The 22634-nt window shown below is 47.5% G+C and overlaps 4 protein-coding genes across 4 annotated transcripts; 3 read left to right on the plus strand and 1 right to left on the minus strand.

The window, feature by feature from the left end:
- Nucleotides 1-54: 54 nt before the first annotated feature.
- Nucleotides 55-2502, plus strand: FOMMEDRAFT_149837 (uncharacterized protein; the record flags this gene model as incomplete). Its single annotated transcript, XM_007261210.1, has 6 exons — nt 55-294; nt 334-448; nt 667-877; nt 932-1006; nt 1060-1365; nt 1428-2502. The coding sequence occupies 6 exons, from the start codon at nt 55-57 to the stop codon at nt 2500-2502; spliced, it is 2022 nt and encodes a 673-aa protein (XP_007261272.1).
- Nucleotides 2503-4238: 1736 nt separating this feature from the next.
- Nucleotides 4239-7931, plus strand: FOMMEDRAFT_71746 (CNH-domain-containing protein; the record flags this gene model as incomplete). The annotated part of the gene is made up of 11 exons (XM_007261211.1): nt 4239-5000; nt 5052-5195; nt 5252-5545; nt 5597-5866; nt 5924-6094; nt 6147-6525; nt 6581-6733; nt 6790-7058; nt 7111-7330; nt 7386-7469; nt 7522-7931. The coding sequence occupies 11 exons, from the start codon at nt 4239-4241 to the stop codon at nt 7929-7931; spliced, it is 3156 nt and encodes a 1051-aa protein (XP_007261273.1).
- Nucleotides 7932-9447: 1516 nt separating this feature from the next.
- FOMMEDRAFT_71938 (uncharacterized protein) lies at nt 9448-10132 on the minus strand (the record flags this gene model as incomplete). The annotated part of the gene is made up of 2 exons (XM_007261212.1): nt 9448-9758; nt 9829-10132. The coding sequence occupies 2 exons, from the start codon at nt 10130-10132 to the stop codon at nt 9448-9450; spliced, it is 615 nt and encodes a 204-aa protein (XP_007261274.1).
- A 1777-nt stretch (nt 10133-11909) lies between these two features.
- Nucleotides 11910-21305, plus strand: FOMMEDRAFT_164321 (atypical/PIKK/FRAP protein kinase). The gene is made up of 21 exons (XM_007261213.1): nt 11910-12051; nt 12103-12235; nt 12288-13137; nt 13187-14453; nt 14512-14742; nt 14800-15420; nt 15470-15573; nt 15623-15908; nt 15961-16706; nt 16756-17095; nt 17154-17438; nt 17502-17688; nt 17737-18101; nt 18152-18307; nt 18360-18603; nt 18654-19039; nt 19096-19609; nt 19665-19766; nt 19819-20011; nt 20062-20535; nt 20591-21305. The coding sequence occupies exons 1-20, from the start codon at nt 11938-11940 to the stop codon at nt 20075-20077; spliced, it is 7140 nt and encodes a 2379-aa protein (XP_007261275.1). The 5' UTR covers nt 11910-11937; the 3' UTR covers nt 20078-20535; nt 20591-21305.
- Nucleotides 21306-22634: the final 1329 nt, after the last annotated feature.

Consider the following 22634-nt stretch of genomic DNA (forward strand, 5'->3'; position numbering starts at 1 on the left):
CGCGTCGCGTAACGTCCTTTCTGACAGGAATACGTACACAGTTGCCAACCTCCAATGAGCCAACGGGCTGAAATCGGGTGCCCTTCTATCTCTGGATACATTGAAGTGGAATTTGAAAGTCGCTTGGGTCTAGTGAAAGGCATGGCTGCTTGGAGACGTTCTGCTCCTGGGAAAGGTGGGAAAACCGATATCACGGCGAACATGTACGAAAGTCGCGGTCAACACATACATCCTCGAGAGTTATTCCTCTCGGTTTCTGTTGTGTCCCTTTGTCTGCCTCGTGCGTCCAAGTGGGTCCATGGTTTACGCCAGATACTAAAATTGAGCTTCTAGATGGATCAACACGTCGAATCTAATCGCCGCGAATTTTCAGCTGCCATTTTCAGCCTGTGCTTGCCAAATACGGATGGTGTTGTCTTCTTAACCCTGCGTCTAAGTCCCCGACTCGGTAAGCCCGCCTTGTCCTCTAACTTCGACTGAGTTTGCCGTTTGGTCTACACGAGGATCGACTGCATCTTTCAACGTATATAATCTGCGGGGGACATTTCAACCATGCTTCTTTCCATTCGATTCCCTTCGTTTCTCCTTAACACGTTCGCCACCATTTCGGCAGTCTCGTAACTCACTTCAGCGGCGCGGCGCAGCAGCTGTACTCACTATCCTTAGCTCCACGTCTCGAATACACGGCCGAGGCGATGGTGGCCTCGACTATCTCGGCCCGGGGGGCCTTTTTCACGTTAACTATGATGAATGTTTTCCTCGTTTATGGCCAAAGTGGAGAAGCAGCAAAAACTATCATACCGAACTCAGACCCTGCGATTTCTTATTTACCTGAGTATTGCCCGTCTGGAGGACTTTTGGGTTGCTATGGAGCGTGGTAAGCATGTTTTAGAGAATTATTGTCGAACGTACTGATTTGTGAGCCCTGTAGGTGGGATACTACCATGAATGACGGCAGTATTATCAAGACCACGGCTGGTCCAACCTCGCATTATAACAATGCTCAGTAAGCAGGACATGCTTTCATAACTTTTGCAAAGCGATTGACCCGCTCTGTAGGACGGCATTTTCCTACTCTTTTTATGGTTCCAATATTGAACTACACGGACTTGGCGATACATTTGGTGCAAACATAATAATGCAACTTGACAGTTTCTTGGTCATTGTCAATACTTCGACAGGTTCAGGCGGACCATCGCAACTACCACAACTTCTTTATAACTCCTCCGATCTCGACCCTCAAACCATTCATACTTTATCAGTTGGATGGTCGAGGAATAACATTCCAAACAAAGACTTGGGCGTAGACAATCCGTTGTCGTTCGCTTATTTCGATCGTTTGGAGATTAGCAATTATCGTCCCGCGTAAGTCTCTGCGTATGTATTTTGAGGATACCGAAGTTAATCTGTTGTTTCCCGTCGAGAAGCGATGGCATCGCTTCTGCAGCGTCTAGTACTACTTATGGTTCTACCGTGCCAGCCTCTCCAACTGCGGCTTCCCTGTCTTCGCAATCAGCCTCTCCAAAGCTCAAGTCTGGTGCTCTCGCGGGAGTCATCATCGCTTCGCTCCTCTGTTTCATCCTCTTTTGTGCTTTCTCCGCGTATTTCCTGCGTTACCGCCGTCGCCGTCGCACACTTCGGCACAGACCAACGTCCTCCCATGTTAAAGTCACCATCGAGTCTGACGAGATCCGCTTTGCGGATATTATACCTTCACCCTCACCAAGCGAAAGCTGGAAAGCACACCCACATTTGTCCCTCCCACCAGCGTACGTCCATTCCGGATCCTGTGGAGTCGATGCAGCAGGATATGGCTGCGAGAAAGGTGTCAGTTATTTGGACCTCGAGCCGGGCAGCACTAGCCTAGATAGCGTGCCATTGCCGTTTCTTAAGTTTGATCCGGTGGATGGGGAGAAGAAAAAGAAGAGCAGGCTTTCGGTACTCTCTTCTCTCTCTTCATCGACACCGTCAAACGTTTCACATCCACCTCGGGCTAAGCTCCGAGTGAACACTCGCAAGTCCGAACGTGCTCCTCGGACTAGCGCACTCGCTTCGGTCGAGATCGCTCAGGCCCAGACAGAACAAGGTCCTTCACCAGTCACGCCTTTCACGCCATACTGTGTTGCCACTGCAACTGTCGTGCGTCCGCAAAACGCACAACGTATTTCCAACGCTGGTCTGAACGACAAGAGAATGCCAAAGAGGAATATTCCTCTGGATGCACCGTTGCCTCCTTTGCCCGCAGTGCCGAGCCCAAGGAAGGAGAAGCGTCGCGATACGAAGGTTCGGTCAACTTTGAAAAGCTCTCGTGCAGGATCTAGTGGACTCGATAAAGACGTCTCTGATATGCTGGCCTCAACTGGAAATGCCGCAACGCGCTCCGAACGCTCCAACGCACTTGACTTGGACCTTGATGTGGGCATGGTGACTCCAAGGCCTTCATTCGACGCGATGAGTGTTATGACGCGCAGCGTTCCGCCACCCTACGCTCTGCATGCCTGAGGATTGCAACGTCTTAAGTATGAACACATTCAATGACACCACCATGTTCTGTGCTTCACATTCTTTCATAAATTGCTGGTGTACATCTATATCTTGTAAGTTGCTTGTATGCGGCCCTTTGCCTCTTGCTTTGATATTCCGCTTTGTCTTGTTTGTGTCCTTTTCTTTTCGGTATCACTTGTAGGTATAACTTTAATGCTCGACGACTCTCTTTTTTGTTGAATTCACGCTCCTTCCATGTCATCTTGTAGACTTGAACACTCGTTTTCAATTTTGATTGTTAGAACTTTGAATACCTATGCTTTGCGTCGCTTTTGTAGCTATAAATAGTATATTAATATTGTCGCATACTTTGATTTGTGTATTGGTAGCACGTTGTTCATAATGCTGTTGAATTGATATCAGTGCAGCTGCGTCATCGCAATTTACGGACCATTTTCCTTGGCCTTGGAGACCCCGTGACTTGTCTCGATCCGATGACATCGCTCGTGGCCGTGGGAACAATTGCGACTCGGTGCGAGCTCTGGCAACGACGACAGCGCGTTTCCCGACGTCTCCGTCATCGACCTCGACGATGGACCGCGCGCTTGGGACCCATACAGACAAACGCAGCGCTGCATACGAGTCTATCTTCGGCAGGCCCAGCGCAGCCCATCACCAATACCCTCGACCGCCACCATCAACGTCGTCCAACTATACTCAGGGTTACCACCAGTCCGCAGAGTATACCACTCATGGTTACTACTACCAGCAACAACAATCTCCCGATCCCCGATACGATGCTCAGCAGGCAGCCTATGCGCAGGCGATGTCCCAGCAGTACGCTCAGCATGCATATGCACCTGCATCTTATCGACAACAGTCGTATTATGCTCAACATCAACCGTCGCAAACGCAAACGCAGATGCAACTGCCGCCGCAGTATCCTGTATACAACCATTCACAATATAGTCATCTCAAACCTCCAGACCAGTATGCACAGTCTCTTGCGAGCTCGTCTCGTTCGACTGGTATCATCGCACCCCAACCTCCACCTCAGGACTCGTCTGATCCGAACATTGAGGCAATGGTCCGCTCTGGAATGACACCAGCTCAAGCATATCAGGCTCAAGTATATTCAAATACACCTGTGACTCGCAGCTCACCTGGACTGGCTCCTGGGAGGCCAATCTCTGCAGCACCGTCGGAGAGCAGGTCTCATCTGAGTGCTCAAGAACCACAGCAGACGGGTAGTCCACAAGTGCCCCGTCTAGGCTTTGATCCTCCAGATTCCCGGCTAGAACTGGACTTTTTCGATGATGGAAACAACGAAGAGAGAACGGGAGCGACTGATGATGCTCGCGGAGGACTCAGTAGTAAATCCACAGGCATGCTTTTTCATGACACTTTTGTGAGGCTCTTCTAACAGGTTGTTCGAATACTCAGATTCCCCTAGAAGCTTTCAAGAAAATCGATATTCGGATGGTCCTCTTGAGTATGGGGGCATCGCTGGTCCATCTTCCCGACCCTATCCGCTGCAGCTAAATACCGCTATGCCAACAGGCAGCCCTATAGCAGATAGCCATTCACCGGCTTCATCAACCTATGTTGACCATAGCTCTCCTGTTCCATCTTCTCCAAGGCGGTCGTCTGAATCTGTTCGCACTCTACCCCGTCAAATGAGTACCCGACGTGATCGTACAGTTCAAGATCGATCACGGTCAATGTCCGCAACATCCTCACAGGCTCGCAGCATCATGGGGGAACTCAAACAAGACTCAAGACCAAGACCATCTTTGCCACAGTTTGGTACTGGTGCAAACGGCGATCGACACTCCCTGTCACCTCATACTAGTCAGTCGCGTCGTACTCCGATTGTATATCCAGCTTTACTTTCACGCGTGGCGGAAGCGTTCCGAGAACGCATAACTCTGATAGAGCGCGCCAAAGATGGATTGTCATACAAGGATGCCTTTGATGGACGCGAAGCTGTTGACAAGATTGCATACATCATTAAAACGACCGATCGAAATCTTGCTCTATTATTAGGACGGGCGTTGGATGCACAGAAATTTTTCCATGATGTCACATATGACCACCGGCTCAGAGACAGTCCATACGAATTATACCAATTTCGCACCGCGGTATCGGCGCCTTACGCTAGCGGCGATGTCTCAACAATACACGGCGCAAGCAATGGCCAACTTCGTGCAGTAGCTAAGGGAGGGGCCACGTCAAACGATGGTAGCATTCCATCTGGCGATGATACACAGACAGATGATACTTCGGGATCGCAAATCCCCGGGCCGATTGAAAGCGCACTGTCGTCTGACGAAGTACCCCTGCCGTCAGGTGTCTTTACTCTACTTACGGATTGCTATTCTCCGACATGTTCTCGGGACTCCCTGTGTTACAGTATTGCTTGCCCAAGACGTTTAGAACAGCAGGCTCGATTGAATCTAAAGCCGCAACCTGGGCTGAAGCGAAGCATCAGCAAGGAATCGCTCGGCGATTTAGTGGTGAGTTGAGAGCAGTCTATCTGCAGTTCGGGTGCTAAGGTGGTGTATTAGGAACCTGGTACATTGTGGATACACTCAGTACCGAAGGAGATTGCTGACAGCGTGTCCGAAACGGAAAAGAAGCGTCAAGAAGCAATTAACGAGGTGATTTACACGGAACGAGATTTTGTTCGGGATTTGGAATACCTTCGAGATGTATGTGCCTCACAATATATTTCTCGCTTTTGTTTCTGACTTTCGCGTCCCAATAGGTTTGGATTACGCCATTGAAGAAATCGGACGTCATTCCAGAGGATCGGCGATTAGACTTCCTTGAACAAGTGTTTTGGAATGTGCATGACATCATCGCTGTGAACAGCAAGCTGCGCGATGCCTTCAATAAGCGCCAGAAGTCGTTTGCTATTGTGGAACGCGTTGGAGATATTCTTTTGGATATTGTCCCACAGTTTCATCCGTTCGTATCCTACGGAAGTCATCAGCTCTATGGGAAATTCGAGTTCGAGAAGGAAAAGAGCAATAATCCGGCCTTCCAGAAATTCGTTGACGTGAGTAACTTGACTTGATCGTTGATATCTGTGCATTTATAATTCTTGCAGGAAACGGAACGTCTTCCAGAATCACGGAAACTTGAGCTGAATGGTTATTTGACGAAACCGACTACTCGGCTTGCTAGGTATCCACTTCTACTTGGCGTCGTTCTTAAGTATACGCCGGATGGCAATCCAGACAAGGAGGAATTACCTAAAGTAATTGCACTCGTCAAGGAATTCCTAGACAAGGTCAACGTGGAGAGCGGGAAGACTGAAAATCGTTTCAGCCTTCTGCAACTCGACCAACAGCTCGTCTTTCGGCCAGGAGAGGAAGTTGTGAGTGAATTGGGTGGATGAAAACTACTTATCGCTAAGTTCATTGGTTTCATACAGGACCTTCGCTTGAGGGAGGAAGGGCGTGAGTTGGTATACAAGGGCACCCTGAAAAGACGTGGTGGCCAGGGAGATAGCGGGGATCTACAACTTTTCCTCTTTGATCACGCATTGCTTATGGTCAAGCAGAAAGACAAGAATAAGCACGAGCAGCATAAAGTCTATCGTCGGGTAAGTTCTACACTTTCTCCGCTCGTGTCGACACGACTAAAATAATTTTCAGCCAATACCGCTTGAGCTTTTGCTCATTGCATGTCCCGATGAGATACCAGCGAATGCTGCGCGCCACCAGCAAGGAAAAGCGCTCAATAAGACTCTAACAAAGCGCAATTCCTTCAACAAGAACTTGCCACCTCCACCTCCTACTATCGCCCCCATCAAACCGAGCAAAGACGGGTTTTCCATCACTTTCGTACACCTCGGCCGGAAGTACTATCAGCTTACTTTGTGGGCCTCTACACAAGTTAACCGACGGAAATGGCTTGATGTCATCCACAAACAGCAGGAGGTGATGCGGGAGAGAAGTATGGTGTTTGACACAGTCACGCTTTCCGAGGGATTCTTCACGGGTCCGAACAGAGTCAACTGCGCCGCACCCTTCGGTGAGTCCGCAATATACTATTATACAAGGTCATTACATCTGATGACCATAATTAGACTTCGGGAGGAGAGTCGCTTACGGAACAAATGATGGTGTATACTTCTCAAACCTTCGGGAACCTAACCGACATCCTGTGCGAGTCCTCGGATTACCGGATACCACGCAAATTGACGTGTTAGAAGAGTTTCAGTTGCTGATCGTACTCTCCGGTCAGTAATAATTCTCTAAGATGGTCATGAGAACTAATCGAGAAATATATTCGCAGAACACTCCGTAATTACATTCCCGCTGGAGGCTCTTAGTGAGCACGACCCTATGGGTGGCCTACGTCGAGCGAAGCGCATCTCATCGCATACTTCATTCTTCAAGGCTGGCATGTGCCTTGGGAAGACGTTGGTTTGTGTCGTGAAAGCCAGTCAATTGTCAAGTACCATCAAGGCTCTGGAGCCCATTGAGTATGCTGTACGGGGAAAGAACAAGCCGACGTTCAAGAAGCTCATCCAAGGCGGGAACGATACGCTTCGGCTCTTCCGAGTTCGTATATTCCTTTGATTGCTTGAAATCCCGTAAGCTGAACATAATACAGGAGTTTTACATTCCAGTTGAATCCAGTTCAATACACTACTTGAAGACGAAACTCTGCGTAGGATGCACGAAGGGATTCGAAATTGTCGATCTGGAAACGCTTGATACACAGGCACTCCTTGATCCCTCGGACGGTTCACTGGATTTCGTTCAGAAGCGAGACGATGTACGCCCGATGGCGATCTACCGCATTGAAAATGATTTCCTATTGTGTTACGATGGTAGGTCAATGGTATGAACCTATTTTGTCTGTACTTACGAATTTCGTTTGGGAAGAATTCGCATTCTACGTTAACAAGAGTGGCTGGCGGGCGCGAAAATGGTTTATGGTCTATTGGGAGGGTCATCCTCGGTCATTCGGTGAGTGACATTGTTGATGATGCTTATGTCTTGCTTATTTATTGGGATCAAGCACTTTATTATCCTTATGTCCTCGCTTTCGAACCCACATTTGTTGAAGTCCGACACGTCGAGACTGGTGCCTTGACTCAGATCGTTCAAGGAAACAATCTGCGTTGCTTATTCGCCGAAGCACCGCCGTCTACTACACATTCGAAGCAGAGTCTATATCCAGGTTCAAATGGGTATTCAGCGGGTATGTATGGTTATGATCCACGGCAGAGTGCGTACAGTGATCGATCATCAATGTACTCAGCATCTACTGGCTCGTCAATGTACCACGGTCAACAAGGGTACGGTGGGCAGATGGCTCCAGGTGCATATCCACCGCGTTCGTCCTCAGCTATGGGCATGGGACGACGCGAGATTATCATGGTGTCTGATGACCGTGTCATGGCGTTGCAGATTGCGCGTCCATTATAACGATACTGTCGAGTATTCCTTTTCGGTTTCGGCTTTTCTTGCACTCTTGCACACACATTTACATTCCGATTGCGAGGGTAGTGTATCGATCCTTACCATGACCTGGTAGCTGTCTATAGTACTTTAATTTTCGCCATTTGTCGTATTCCCCTTCAACTTAGCCGTTTCCTTGTCTCTCCTATAGTGCTGGCCTTCCTTTACATATCAAGTCGTTATCTTGTATTCGTCACAACGATTGTAATGTATTGATAGTATCATTCGGTATGCTTTTATTGTTAGTGAACTGACATTTTGCTGGTCGACAACCTTCGCGGTTGTTCCCGACGTTAGTCATCAGACCGTTATTACACGCGTACAAAGGGAGTCAATCAGTACACCTTCGTGCAGGGTCTAATAATGCAATATATTTACATGAAGAGTTTATAATCAGATAATATAAGGGCCTTATATCCAACGCAATATGCAAAAATAGGAGTGTCATAGGAGTAAATTCCAATACCCTTTCGTGTATGTTTCTGTGATGGCCATCTTCATATAGACATCGAGCAGCGATATTTCTCCGTAAACTGTCACGAACACACTATGAAAAACCGTTTATGAAGTACGTGTGTTGTAACATACACTTAAAGGAAATGAAATGAAATGAAAAAGAGAAGAACGTCTTTAACAGAAGGATTGAGCTCGATACATTATTAAGGACGGCTTGCAAATAAAGGTATAGAGAACCGTTCGTGGAAAGATATCTAAAGCTGCATTATCGCGAATAGGCGGGCGGCTCGTTTACTTCTGTCCCGTTTGAGAGATTCAACCGCTGCTCCTGAAGCGAAAGCACGGTTGCTTGTAACGCTGCCACTCGACTGAGTATATCCTCTGTGTCAGGACGACTTGATGATGAACTCGCTGATAGAGTCGTCGGCTCGACTGCGGACGGCTGTGTGCTCTATAAATATGATAGTGAGAAATCGAAGTGGATATATTTTCACCGGGGATTATATACATACCGGCTGCAAGTATTGTGCCCGTTTCTCAATACTTGGGGGGAAGGAAGGGTTACTCAGGACTGGGCTGGTGTCTTCAGATTTAGGTTCACTAGCGGGAAGTTATTAGGGAACCGAAAACTGTTTAAAAATACCGAAACGTACTTGAATACTGCTGGCCGTGCCTCAAGTGCAGAAGTGACCCTTTTAGGGCGAAGAAGGGTCCTCCATGAGCTTGTTGGCTCACTAGATATTGATGACAACGATCTTGAGCTGACACGTCTGGGCCGCCTACAGTACCAGAAAAGAAATACCAAACAAAGAGCGACAAAAGCGATGCCTCCTATCGTCCCTCCCACCACCGCTCCAACATTGACACGAGACTGGTGATTAGACGGGATTGAGGAAGATGCACTCGTACTTGAGCTAGCGGGCGCGTTTGTACTGGAGACGATGGAAGAGCTTGTAGTCGGGTTCGAAGATGCGCCCGTGCTGGAGTTTGATGAAGCACTATTATCAATGATCCAAAATAACTTCGATCAAATTCCGTCCTTGCACAAATGTATTAGAGATTCGAAGTATTGGACATACGTGTATTGTAAATAATCGAATAGGACGGCAGTAGAACCACCATCGGGTGATGCGGCGGAAATAACGAGCTGATGCGAGCTATTGCTGAGGCCGCTCTTGACGAAGCAAGGCACGTTGTACAGGAAGTCGGCGCTGCCTGTGGGCGAGTGGGTGAATGTCCCTGCCTGTTGACCGTCGAGGGTGAAGATGAGGTCTGTGCCGACCGTAGCGTCCCCTTGAACGCTGTCTGGGACAATAAAGAATGCGTAGACAGCGATTCCTTGGTTTCGGAGAAATTAAAAAAATGTTAATAACAAGATTAAACAGCTAAGAAAATAAATGTAACGAACCTGTAAAGCTAATAGTGATATTCATAGGAGGGCCTGTTGGTTGAAATGTTGTATCATGCCATGAATTGTCGATAGCAAGAGATGCATTTGGATGAAGAGCACAAGTTTGACAGCCGTTCCCTTCAGTCCAAGTATTGTCTGGAGAATATTTTGGTAACACGCCAGAGTTCGCATCTCCAGCTTGGTCGTCGACAGTTATATTGACACCTTGAGCGAATGAGGTCTCGGAGAAGCATAGTAATAATACGACAAGCAAGACTAAGAGCCTGACTAAAGGCCCTGCCAACTTCTTACTGGCGTACATGGGAGGAGGGCGTCGAGGAATCAGATGGAGTTAAAGGATCAGCCGTACTTACCGCCATCTTTCGGTCTGCTGCTTTTATACTTTTGGGTCTGATGGAATTGTATTGCTGAGGCTCAGCACACGACGAACCACCATCACGAAAATTATTCAAAAAATACCAATAAATTGCTACTACATCTATGTCATTAATAGAAGACTAAAAATTACTCAATATACTTCTATAATGCTACTAGTGTAGCATACTATCAAATATATAAAAGAAAAACAAAATGAGTTACTCAAAATAAAGATGTTGCAATTGCTTACAACCCCTATTCTTGCTCGTCAATCTTCTTTTACTTTTCTGCCTCCTTTCTTTGCTAAGGTCACAGCTAACTCTATTGGTGATTTCCATTTATAATCTCTCTGTACTGTTCATGATGGATTTCTACTGTGAAAATAGCATCTTCTCCCGTGTACCCGTGTTCCCTTATCTCTCAAAGCTTATATACTTTTTGTCTCATTTCTGGTACACAGTTGGAGAAGCATTGAGTGTCTATTGCATTAGTAGTTCCCTGAACATTGCTGGACAGGGTGGTTTCTTTATTATAGATAAATTACCCTGTATTTGTACAATAGACCAGCAGCCCTAGTGTTTCTTTTTAGGGACCTATACTAGGAAATATACCATACCATACCATACCGAGTATGGTCTAGTTGCCATTAGAGTTCGATTAGAACGTGGCCATACAATGATTGACGGGATTCGGTCATTTGTTGATTAAGCGTCCTGTTCAATAATGATTACTTAAGCCTGATATGGTCGCAGAGCAAAAGGCCTGAAACCTTGACAGTATATAGCCTGCATTTGAGGTCGGCACTCATGTTAGATCTACAGCTCCCAATTGCTTCGTAGTTGTGCAAAACAAAGCAAGGGCCACTGGGCCAGGCGGGAAGAATTATTCAATTGATAACTATATATCTGTCTAAAACCATCCAGTGTCCGCATAGACACTGAAACTATTCACTTAACATATTTAAATTTCACTTGCTCAAGCTCTTATACGCTCCGCCACCACGTTTGACCACTTCATCATCAACCACTGAAGACAGACCAATGCTACTTGAAACACATGTAAATGATACGGATGATGCAATTGGACGCTCAAAAAGGAGATGAAACAGAGACAAATATCACAGGCAAAGGTTGCATTCAGAAGAGAGAGCATGTTGACAGATTTTAGAAAGAAAGAGAAAAGCAGATCAATACACAGATAGATGTGACGAATACTAACGAGCGTTGAACCCGAGATGTACATTAGCCAAAGGAAGAAATAAGAAGTCTTATCGATTTATCTTTTAATCGTTAATCAATCCTTTCGCATCGTATAGACGGGATGTTGATGTGGCTTCGGATGCAAGTCGAGTAAATTATAGGGAGAAGGGAGAGAACGAGCAAGAGCGTCTCAAAATCATCGCGTTAAAGCAATACACAAACGACTGAATTGTCAAGGAACGCCGTAATGGTGATGGCGGAAGCATGCGATCAGGTCTGACTTGCAGAAATGTGAGAAGAGATCCGCGATGTCCGAGAATGTTAGACTGCTAATAGTGAGCGGGAATACATTGGCCAGTGGAAAAGAAAAAAGAAAGAAAAGAGGAGAAGAAAGTATCGTACCGCTTTATTAGGCAGTCGTCATGCCTTTATCGGTCGGGCACGTGACTGAGCACACACACTACGCAAGCAGACCAACTACGACTCATCTCCCATTCCATTGAGTCCAACGCCGTGTCGAATCGACGACCCATTGACTGGGTAGGTGGTCATGTCGTCGCCGGAGGTTCCTGCGCAGCTTGATCCTCTGGACAAGATTTTTGCTGGGTTGAAGAACAAGAATCCTGAGGTCAGACTGCAGAGTGCGCAGGAGCTCCGCAAACATGTATGCATTTCTTGTCACATACTACATGAGCCTCTGACGAATTGGATACAGGTACGAAATGTCGTTGTTGAGATGTCTTCGGACGCAGCGGCTAAGCTATGGGAGGAGCTGACCAACAAGCGACTTATACCTTTGGCGCATGGCCAAACGTCCAGCGAGAGATTAGGAGCAATCGTTGCAATTGGTGAGCCAATTGTTACGCTTCAAGCCATAAAGTATCTAACAGTGTAACCTAGAACACCTACTGGACTTGGAGAAGGAGGAAACAATCGAAACGAAGCGAAATTGTTTTCGATTCTACAATTACGTCGCGTTTGCACTGCCGTCACCGGATTACAACGTGATGCAGACGGCGGCAGAGGCACTTGGCAAGATCGTACAATTTGGCGGTTCCTTGTTTGATGAAGCGTTCATGGAACTTGAAGTAGCGAAAGCTATCGAACTTATGCAATCCGATCGTCAAGAGCCTGGCCGCTACGCTGGTGTTCTGATCCTCAAGGAACTGGCACTTCATAATCCGATCCTTTTCAACAAGCATATCCTGCTCGTCTTTGAAAAACTTCTGATCCCTTTGCGAGATTCACGACTCATCGTACGCGAAGCGGCCGCAGATCTTCTTGCGGCGTGCTTGGATATCATTACCCAGCGCGAGCGTCAAGCAAAGGCGCCGTTCTTGACAAAGATATTACAGGATGCGCAGGCCGGATTACGAACGGCTTCAGCGGAGGCTATTCACGGTTCTTTATTGACTTATCGTGTATTATTGATGCATGCGGGTATGTTCATGAAGGAGGCGTATGTGGACACCGCAGAAACCATCCTGAAATTACGGTCTCATCGGGATGCACTCGTGCGGAAGACCATCATTGCTCTCATTCCGACACTTGCACTGTACGATACCCAGACCTTCTCCGAGTATTTCATGCACAAGGCCATGGGTCATCTATTGGAACAGCTTAACAGGCCTGCAGAGCGTTCCGTCGCATTCACCGCTATCGGCCAAGTTGCCACTTCTGTTGGGAGCGATATGAAGCAGTTCCTGGAGCCAATTATGGACCAGATCAAACAGGGTCTGCAATTGAGAGGGTGAGCCATTATTGCATTAGGATAAGCCTTTCTTATTGACATCATGCAGGAAAAAGAATGCACCTTCAGAGGAACCCATGTTCCAATGCATAGGCATGCTCGCCAGTGCCGTGGGCCCAAACCTCACAAAGCTTCTTCATGATCAACTTGATCTCATGTTTGCCTGCGGACTAAGCGAGCCACTGCGCCAGGTACTGGTTGCAATCGCGCGACACATTCCACCACTTCTACGCACAATACAGGATCGTCTACTTGACTTAATATCACTGACACTGAGCGGCCAAAATTATAAACCACTCGGGGCACCACCAACTTACCAACGCCCTGAAATGGCGGCGATCAAAGACATTGCTGTTCAGCAGACTGGAGCCACCAAGGCTCCAGCAGAGATACGCCTTGCCTTGGACACACTTGGATCGTTTGATTTCAGTGGGCATATCCTCAATGAATTTGTTCGTAGTTGTGCAGTCCCTTACCTAGAAGACGACCATCCGGATATTCGTCAGGCAGCTGCACTGACATGCTGTCGTCTTTTCGTCCGAGACCCCATCTGTCATCAAGTCAGCAACCACTCCATCGAGATCATCAGCGACGTCCTTGATAAGCTGTTGACGGTTGGCATAGCCGACCCCGATCCTGCCATCCGTCTAACGGTACTTTCGTCTTTGGACGAGCGCTTCGACAAACACCTTTCACAAGCGGAGAATGTTCGCTCCTTGTTCATTGCTCTTAACGATGAGGTGTTCGAAAATCGCGTCACCGCTATTGGTCTTGTCGGTCGCCTTGCTATACACAACCCCGCATATGTGATGGCTTCCTTAAGGAAAGCGCTTATCCAACTTTTGACAGAGCTGGAGTATTCTACAGTTGTGCGGGCTCGGGAGGAATGCACAAAACTTTTGAGTCTGCTGATCAATGCAACTCAGCGGCTTATCAAGCCGTATGCAGTATCCATGCTTGTAACACTCCTTCCGAAAGCAAACGACCCGAACCCGACGGTCTCTGCGAACATCCTAACGTGCCTAGGCGAACTTTCATGCGTTGGTGGGGACGACGTACTCCCACTAGTTCCCCAGTTGATGAATACGATTCTCGAACGGCTTACCGACCCCGTGCCTGTTAAGCGAGACGCTGCCCTTCGTACGCAGGGACAAATATGCTCGAGCACTGGTTATGTCATCCAGCCTTTGATAGATCATCCAGAGCTCCTTCAGATCTTGGGCCGTATCCTAAAGACGGATGCAGCTCCTGCAGTTCGACGCGAAGTTATAAAGGTTTTAGGAATTCTTGGGGCCATTGATCCCTACCGACGCAAGGTAAGACTTCGGTTAGCTCGAATATATTGGGGGTTATACGACATAGTCTTTATTTCAGACAAGGCCTGATGATGATCAAACAAGCGAGACTTCCGTGCAGTCAGCTAACACGGTCCTTCCGTCGACCACTTCATCGACCTCAGATGACTACTTCCAAACTGTTGTGATCGGCCATCTGCTTACCATTCTGAGGGATCAGGCCCTTAGTCAACACCATCACACGGTGATAGAAGCTATCATGTCCATATTCAAGACACAGGGCTTGAAATGCGTATCCTTCTTACCTCAAGTATGATCTTTCATTCACTTTCATTGTAAATGCAGCGCAGCTGACTGTATTTCGCAGATCATTCCTGCCTTTGCCCATGTCACTCGCAATGCGAAAGCCGCTCGGAATCAAGAATTTCATCTGCAGCAACTTGCTATCCTTATTGGTATTATCAAGGAACATGTCCGGAATTATACTTTTGCTGTCTTCAACCTGGCGCAGAACCTTTGGGACAATGCAGCCTTGCAGCTGCCAATCGTTGGTCTCATAGAAGCACTCGGTAAAGCTCTTGGAGGAGAATTTAAACCCTTCTTGCCTACGATTCTACCACTCATGTTACGTGTCTTTGATGGAGATCTACTAGAGAAGAAGCAGGCTACACAAATGAAGGTGCTTGATGCATTCTTAACATTCGGCGCCAATATCGAAGAATACCTGCACCTTGTCATCCCCATCATCGTACAATCCTATGAGAGGCAGGATGCATCGATTGCGCTTCGTAAGAAAGCAGTTCAAACAATTGATGGACTTACGAGATGTGTAAACTTCTCCGACCACGCTTCACGCATTATACATCCGCTTGTTCGCGCTCTCACTACTCAGAACAATGAACTTCGTACAGCAGTCATGGAAGCATTGAGCTCACTGGTTCTGCAACTTGGATCGGATTTCGCAATTTTCGTTCCTACCATCAATAAGGTACCCTTCTTTTGATCTTCCTTATATTCAATTTATAAATGAAATGCAGGCTTTGTTGAAGAATAGAGTGCACAACGCCAAGTACGAAGCACTCATCACGAAGCTCCTGAACGGCGAGAGACTTCCCACAGAGGGTACCGGTTGGGATGTTTTGTATGTATGCGTACTTAGCCCTGAGGCATGTACTAATCTAATTTTCCAGACGCCTTGATGCTTCGATGGCACCGGAATTTGCACCTGCTGCGGAATCGACAAAGATGACCGTCAATCAGCAACATTTGAAGCAGGCTTGGGATGTGTCTCAAGCTCAAACGAGGGAAGACTGGAATGAGTGGATGCACGGGCTTTCTGTGGAGCTGATGAAAGAATCTCCGTCACACGCATTGCGGGCTTGCATGCGCCTCGTTGGTGATCACCCGCCACTGGCGCGCGCTTTGTTCAATGCCGCCTTTTTGTCATGCTGGACGGAGCTATATGACCAGTACCAGGTTTGTTTGTTCTACTATTTATCTGACGGGAATGTTACTGAATTTCTTATAGGAAGATCTAGTCCGAGCGATCGAACAAGCTATCACATCACCAACTATCCCGACCGACTTAGCTCACAGGCTTCTGAATCTCGCAGAATTCATGGAGCACGAGGACAAACCGCTTCCCATAGAGAATCGCACGCTCGGAGAATACGCACTCAAGTTCCATGCTTATGCGAAGGCGTTACATTACAAGGAGCTAGAATTCTTCACGGAGACGTCGCCTGCCATCATCGAAGACCTCATTATGATCAACACGAGCCTGCAGCAGCACGATGCTGCGTGGGGTACTTTGACCCTTGCGAGAGAGCAGTACGACGTGTCGAAGCATGAAGAGTGGTACGAACGATTGGGACGCTGGTCAGAAGCCCTGTTGGCGTACGATAGGAAAGCTCGAGAGGAACCCAACTCACAAGAACCTGTCTGGGGTAAGATGCGATGTCTGCATGCACTTGGTGAATGGGAGCAGCTCGCAGCTCAAGTGGACGAAAACTGGGCGAATGCAACTAATGAACAGCGTCGCGATATGGCTGGAATGGGAGCGGCCGCCGCGTGGTCGCTGAATGAGTGGGATAACATGGACGATTTCATCGCGGCCATGAAGGGTGACTCACCCGATAGATCATTCTACAAGGCCATTCTTGCTGTTCACAGGAACCAATTTTCTAAGGCTTTGACACACATAATGAAGGCACGAGACCTCCTTGATCCGGAGCTAACGGCACTCGTCGGGGAAAGCTATGGAAGGACATACAAGTAAGCGCATCCAGCTGTTATTTTTGGACAGAGTCTTATGAGTCCCAAGTATTATGGTTCGGGCGCAAATGCTGTCGGAGTTGGAGGAGATTATACAGTACAAGCAATATGCAGACCAGCCTGAGAGGCAGGCGTATATGAAGAGGACTTGGATGAAGCGGTTCGTTTCCAATCTCTGCAACTTAACATGTTGTATCGTTCTTACTCGCCATTTAAGATTGCAAGGATGCCAACCGGAGGTCGAGGTGTGGCAACGGGTGTTGCAAGTCCGAACGCTAGTGTCACAACCTGAGGATGATAGCGCTATGTGGATTAAGTTTGCAAATCTCTGCCGCAAGTCGGACCGAATGGTTCTTGCGGATAAGACCATCAATTCCCTCCTCTGTGCAGTGAGTACTCGTATCCACATTGAAACTCTTCAGACCAGCTGATGTGTTTTGGGAACAGTCTACCGCTCAGTACAAGGAGACTGCACATGTCAAGGCAGCCCCCGACGTTGTTTACGCACAGCTTAAGTTTATGTGGGCAAACGATGCGAAGGAAGAGTCGTACAGATATCTTCAAACGTTTACCAGCAGTTTGGCCCATGACTTGTCGGAAGCTGCTACTGCAGTAGCGGGACGACCAACAGTACCAAAGCGGAAGCTAGAAGATATGTCTAAGCTACTTGCTCGTTGCTACTACAAACAGGGACAATGGCAGCACGCTCTTCGAAAGAATGTTTGGTCAGAGGTGCGTTTTAAACGATACGGTTGATGTTCGAGGTTCACCCGAGTTAATATGTATTCACCGTAGGACAACATCAAAGACATATTACAAGCGTATTACTTTGCAACGCATTACGATACAACTTGGTACAAGGCTTGGCATACATGGGCCTTGGCGAACTTTGAGGTTGTTGGCTATCTGGAGAACAGAACTGATCGGGCAGATGCACTTCCAGGGACCAATCTGGCCATTCATGTGGTCCAGGCAGTTCAAGGTTTGTTCTCAAATGATAGGGTCAGACATAGACTCATGTTAGTTGTAGGATTCTTCCGCTCGATACAACTACGGAATGAGAACGCATTGCAAGACACTTTACGACTTTTGACACTCTGGTTCAAATTTGGTAGTCATGACGAAGTTAGCGCCGCAATGGCAACTGGATTCAGTATCGTCGATGTCGATACCTGGCTTGATGTGGTCCCTCAGATCATCGCTCGTATTCAAACGCCAAGCACAAATATCAGGCGTAATATCGACATGCTGCTCACGGAAGTCGGGAAACATCACCCACAAGCTCTCATTTATCCGTTAACGGTGGCTTCACAGTCTTCTAGCCTTTCTCGAAAGAACGCAGCCTTGGCAATTATGGATCGCATGCGTGACCACAGTGCGACCATCGTTGAGCAGGTAAGATTCTTTACTGATTTATTTTACTTGGTCTTGCTCATGTCGCGTAGGCTTTACTGGTCAGCCAGGAACTGATTCGTGTGGCCATACTTTGGCATGAGCTGTGGCACGAGGGCTTGGAGGAGGCATCCCGTCTGTACTATACAGAGAAGAATCCGGAAGGCATGATCGCCGTACTGGAACCATTACATGAGAAGCTTGAGAAGGTGCGACGACTATTATTTAGATATGCAACTGGTCACATAATTTTGTGCACAGGGTCCGACGACTACGCGTGAAACCTCCTTTACCCAAGTCTTCGGTCGAGATCTTCGAGAAGCTCGTGAAGCAAGCCGACGATACTTGCGATATGGTGATCCTACCGAACTTGATAAAGCTTGGGAAATATACTATACAGTATTCAGGAAGATTGAGAAGCAGATGCCTCAGCTTGTCACATTGGATCTCCAATATGTGTCTCCCGAGCTTTTGAAAGCCCGCAATTTGGACCTGGCCGTACCAGGTAAGGCGATGATATCGATTGTACGATGCGGAGGCTAACAATGTCGTTAGGTACATACCAAAGCGGGAGTGACGTCATCACCATTGTAGGGTTCACGAGCAAGCTTACCGTAATATCTTCCAAACAACGGCCTCGACGACTATCGGTGAAGGGTAGCGACGGACGTGATTACAATTATCTCTTGAAGGGACATGAAGACTTGCGCCAGGATGAACGTGTGATGCAACTATTTAGTCTAGTGAATACGCTCCTTTCGATAGACACAGCATCCTTCAAGCGCCGATTGCACATACAACGCTACTCTGTCATTCCTTTGGCACCAAATGCTGGACTTATTGGGTGGGTCCAAGATTCAGATACATTGCATGTTCTTGTCCGCGATTATCGGGATTCCCGCAAAATCCTGTTAAATATCGAATATCGGCTCATGCTTCAGGTGAGTGCCGAAGTCTCCTTAGTCAGCCAGGTTTCACATCTAACGATGATCATTAGATGGCACCAGACTACGAGAGCCTTATTTTGCTACAGAAGGTCGAGGTCTTCGAATATGCTCTTGACAACACTACAGGGCAAGACCTATATCGAGTACTCTGGCTTAAGAGTCAAAACTCCGAGCATTGGTTAGAACGACGCGCTACGTATACACGATCACTAGCTGTCAACAGCATGGTTGGCCATATTCTTGGTCTAGGAGATCGACATCCGTCCAACGTGCTCCTAGAGCGGCAAACCGGGAAGGTAGTCCACATTGACTTTGGAGACTGCTTCGAAGTTGCTATGCTTCGGGAGAAGTTCCCAGAGAAGGTTCCTTTCCGGCTGACGCGGATGCTCACTCACGCCATGGAAGTCAGCGGTATTCAAGGCTCCTTCAAGAATACATGCGAAATCTCCATGCAAGTATTGCGCGACAACAAGGAATCATTGATGGCTGTGCTCGAGGCGTTCGTGTACGATCCATTGATCAACTGGAGACTTCTGCAGGCGGATGTGAATAACCGAGGTGACGGTACGTGTTCTGTCTCTACTACCTGTTCGGTGCCTTATGCTAATGATTATAATAGATGCCAATGATGCCACACGAGCCGAACAACTCGCTCGTGTCTCTGGCTATCCTCAGGGACCAACGCGGAAACTGAAGGCTGATGAGAATGAGATCTTTAACGGTACTGTTTACGTCATCATTTCCAAGTTCAGTTACTTACAAGGTACTCGCAGAAGCCCTCGGCGAGCCTGGTGCAAGACAAGAAGTGCGCAACGAACGAGCGTTGTTCGTGTATAATCGTGTGCAGCACAAGCTGACCGGTCGCGACTTCAACCCGGACGTCGAGTTGACTGTACCACAACAGGTCGAGAAGCTCATCAGTCAGGCCACGTCACTCGAAAATCTATGTCAATGCTTTTCAGGATGGTGAGCAGTACCTTCCAGATCCAGTGAATTACTCTAACTTTGATGTCCAGGTGTGCATTCTGGTAGACATAGACGGATTTTACGACGGCAATCTTCACGACCTATCTTATGTAATGTTGCTATTTCTGCATACTACGTTGTGTACTATGTATTATTTCGATTGTGTTATGGTTTTCTTCATATGGGACAAACACGATTTTGTATCAATACTTATTTACTTATATACAACATTAGCTATCATGAGGAACTTATAGGTCCAAGTGAGACCAGACCAATATGAGTGACGAAGCATGATCATCGTCCGATACTAGACTACCGATACCAAAGAGTACGTTCAAGAATAATTTAAACTCGTAAATGGGAAAGGGTCTACTAGATCAATTAAAGACTACGAATCGTCCGTTCCAAGAGTCAATCGTCTGAGTACCAAGTTCGCGACGACTGCACCGTTCAGAGGAATATCATTTCCTTGGAAACCTTCTGGATAATTTTGTTGGTGCGGGACGTTTGGCTGCGTGAAGGTTCTAGATGGAGGAAATAATCAAGATTGCGGCATACATAATGCAAAGAAAAACGTACACGTTATCCCAAACACCATAATGCGTCATCCCAAGCGCCCGAGTAGTGTATTCATAATCATAAGCGAATCCCTTAGGGTAGAAGAACTCGATGACGGTCGATCGTGGAGTCGGTCGCATCCAAATAAGAGAAGTCAATCCATTACCATGTAAACCCATCATAATCGTAGTCCGTGCAGCAAGCTGCAGCTGCTCCGCACGAGAAAGCTTATCCATGCTAACAACATTCACTTCATAGCCGTATCTATCGCGAAGTTTGTATAATTCGGCTACTAGATTCTCGTGGTCCTCCTGGCGAAGCATACGACGTCCCCAACCTTGACGCGATACGTAGGTAATGACGTACTTCTCGTTCTCCGTACGTACTCCAGGATCAGGACCCGTAATCCATTCGGCGGGGGCACCGCTAAATTCGAGTACGCTTTTACGGAGTGGCGCCCACCAGTGCGGGCTGCCGCGAAGGTCAAATGCGCTACTCGAAGTGCGGAAAGTCGCCTTGTACGCGTCGCTCTCATGTGCTGCTGCACGGTCACCGATCACTACGCGGTCATAAACGAAGGGAACGTTCATAGCAGCGCGGTCGTCCCAATCCTGGGAGAACTCCATTCCGAGAGAAGGAAACGCGCCACGAAGGACCCATTGGTTCATTTTAGCGTAGTCCCGCCAGTCTGTACTTGCGACGTGCCGAAAGATAAAACGACTGGGAGGCGGAAGCGTCGTGCGCCCATCAGGAGTAATAAAGGGGTCAAGTGAAGTATACGTTCTCCAGAGCCCGAATAGTAGTTCAGCGGAGAAGTGGTAGTAATGAGTAATAAATTGCTTCGCATCGGTACAGAGGAACGAGGCGCCGGTAATTCTTGTAGCGGAGTGTGTGTTGAATATGGTCTGAGCTTCGACAGGGGTGATGATGCGGATGTCCTTATCCGAAGGCAGGCGTTTACGAACATCCTCTGGACCGTTGAATATGTCGTACCCAGACGATGTTATCAACTTGCGTTCTGGAATATCATCTGGTTTCGATGTTACAACGAAGATAGTTCCATTATATACGTAGAGTTTGTCGAATACCGTCCAACCTATAGAATGTCTCAAGAGTAAGCGCCGTCGGAGAACCGCTACACGAACCAGAAGCTCACCGGGAGAGTGCTGTAACATCTTCGTCTCTGGTACAGTATTCTTCCAAGTCAATCGTGGCTCGGGATATCCACTGCTAGTCTGAATGACTTTCGCAACGCCACCCGACGTGCCAACGGGAGCTCTGACTTTCGAAATGGTAGGTGCATCAGGAATATACTTGGCAGGAACGAAAAAGAGAAGAGCGAGGCAAAGACAGAATAACAAAATAAGCTCTCGCCGCGTCGGTGCGAATTGCGAAGGGGTCTTCAAGACGCCCATAGCTGTAGACCTCTTGCCGTCGTCGTCGTTGTCTGTGCCAGCGATGCTTATCCGGATATGACGGACGGCTAGAAGTAAATTGGAGTAGCCTACTTGGAAAGGCATGTGCGTCTCACGCTTGTCTCTAGGTCACGTGGGGTCGACTTTGCCCCGCTTGCAGGCACAAGGACCAGGGACAAGGTACAGCCATGCTGATGTGTATATAAAAATGAGGAGGTGCTCAGAATAAATGCATTCCGACAGGAAAAACTAGATGGAGTGATTTCCCCTTTATTGCACAATCAAAGTAGTCGCCACCAATGATTCCTCGAGAATCGATTTCTGAATGACGCATAAGCGACTCTGGATTTAAATTCTTGAAGCATTCGTCGCTGTGCAAGATTTACAAGCAAAAATGTATTGATCGGGGAGAGTTCCGGATGCAGGAGTACTATTTAAATGGTAGGGTATGATGTGTCGACAAGAAGTGGCGACGGGTCCCCGCATAGGTTCAGTTTTCTTTAACCTCGATCATTATTTAACTCGTACACTTTTCACACGTTTACTAGTCCGATTTCTTACTCCGACTCGGAAGCGGTTGATTTATTCGTACCATAATTACCATGTGAGAGTAGCATCAGTGTTATAAATACTAGTTTCGTATTTCGTTA

This window comes from Fomitiporia mediterranea (assembly GCF_000271605.1).
Source record: "Fomitiporia mediterranea MF3/22 unplaced genomic scaffold FOMMEscaffold_1, whole genome shotgun sequence".
NCBI lineage: Eukaryota > Fungi > Basidiomycota > Agaricomycetes > Hymenochaetales > Hymenochaetaceae > Fomitiporia > Fomitiporia mediterranea.

Coding starts and splice junctions, on each gene's coding strand:
- FOMMEDRAFT_164321 (XM_007261213.1), top strand. CDS start 11,938: ATGTCGTCGCCGGAGGTTCCTGCGCAGCTTGATCCTCTGGACAAGATT. Junction 15,574..15,622: donor GGTACCGGTTGGGATGTTTT/GTATGTATGCGT, acceptor CTAATTTTCCAG/ACGCCTTGATGCTTCGATGG. Junction 18,604..18,653: donor TTTGGACCTGGCCGTACCAG/GTAAGGCGATGA, acceptor CAATGTCGTTAG/GTACATACCAAAGCGGGAGT.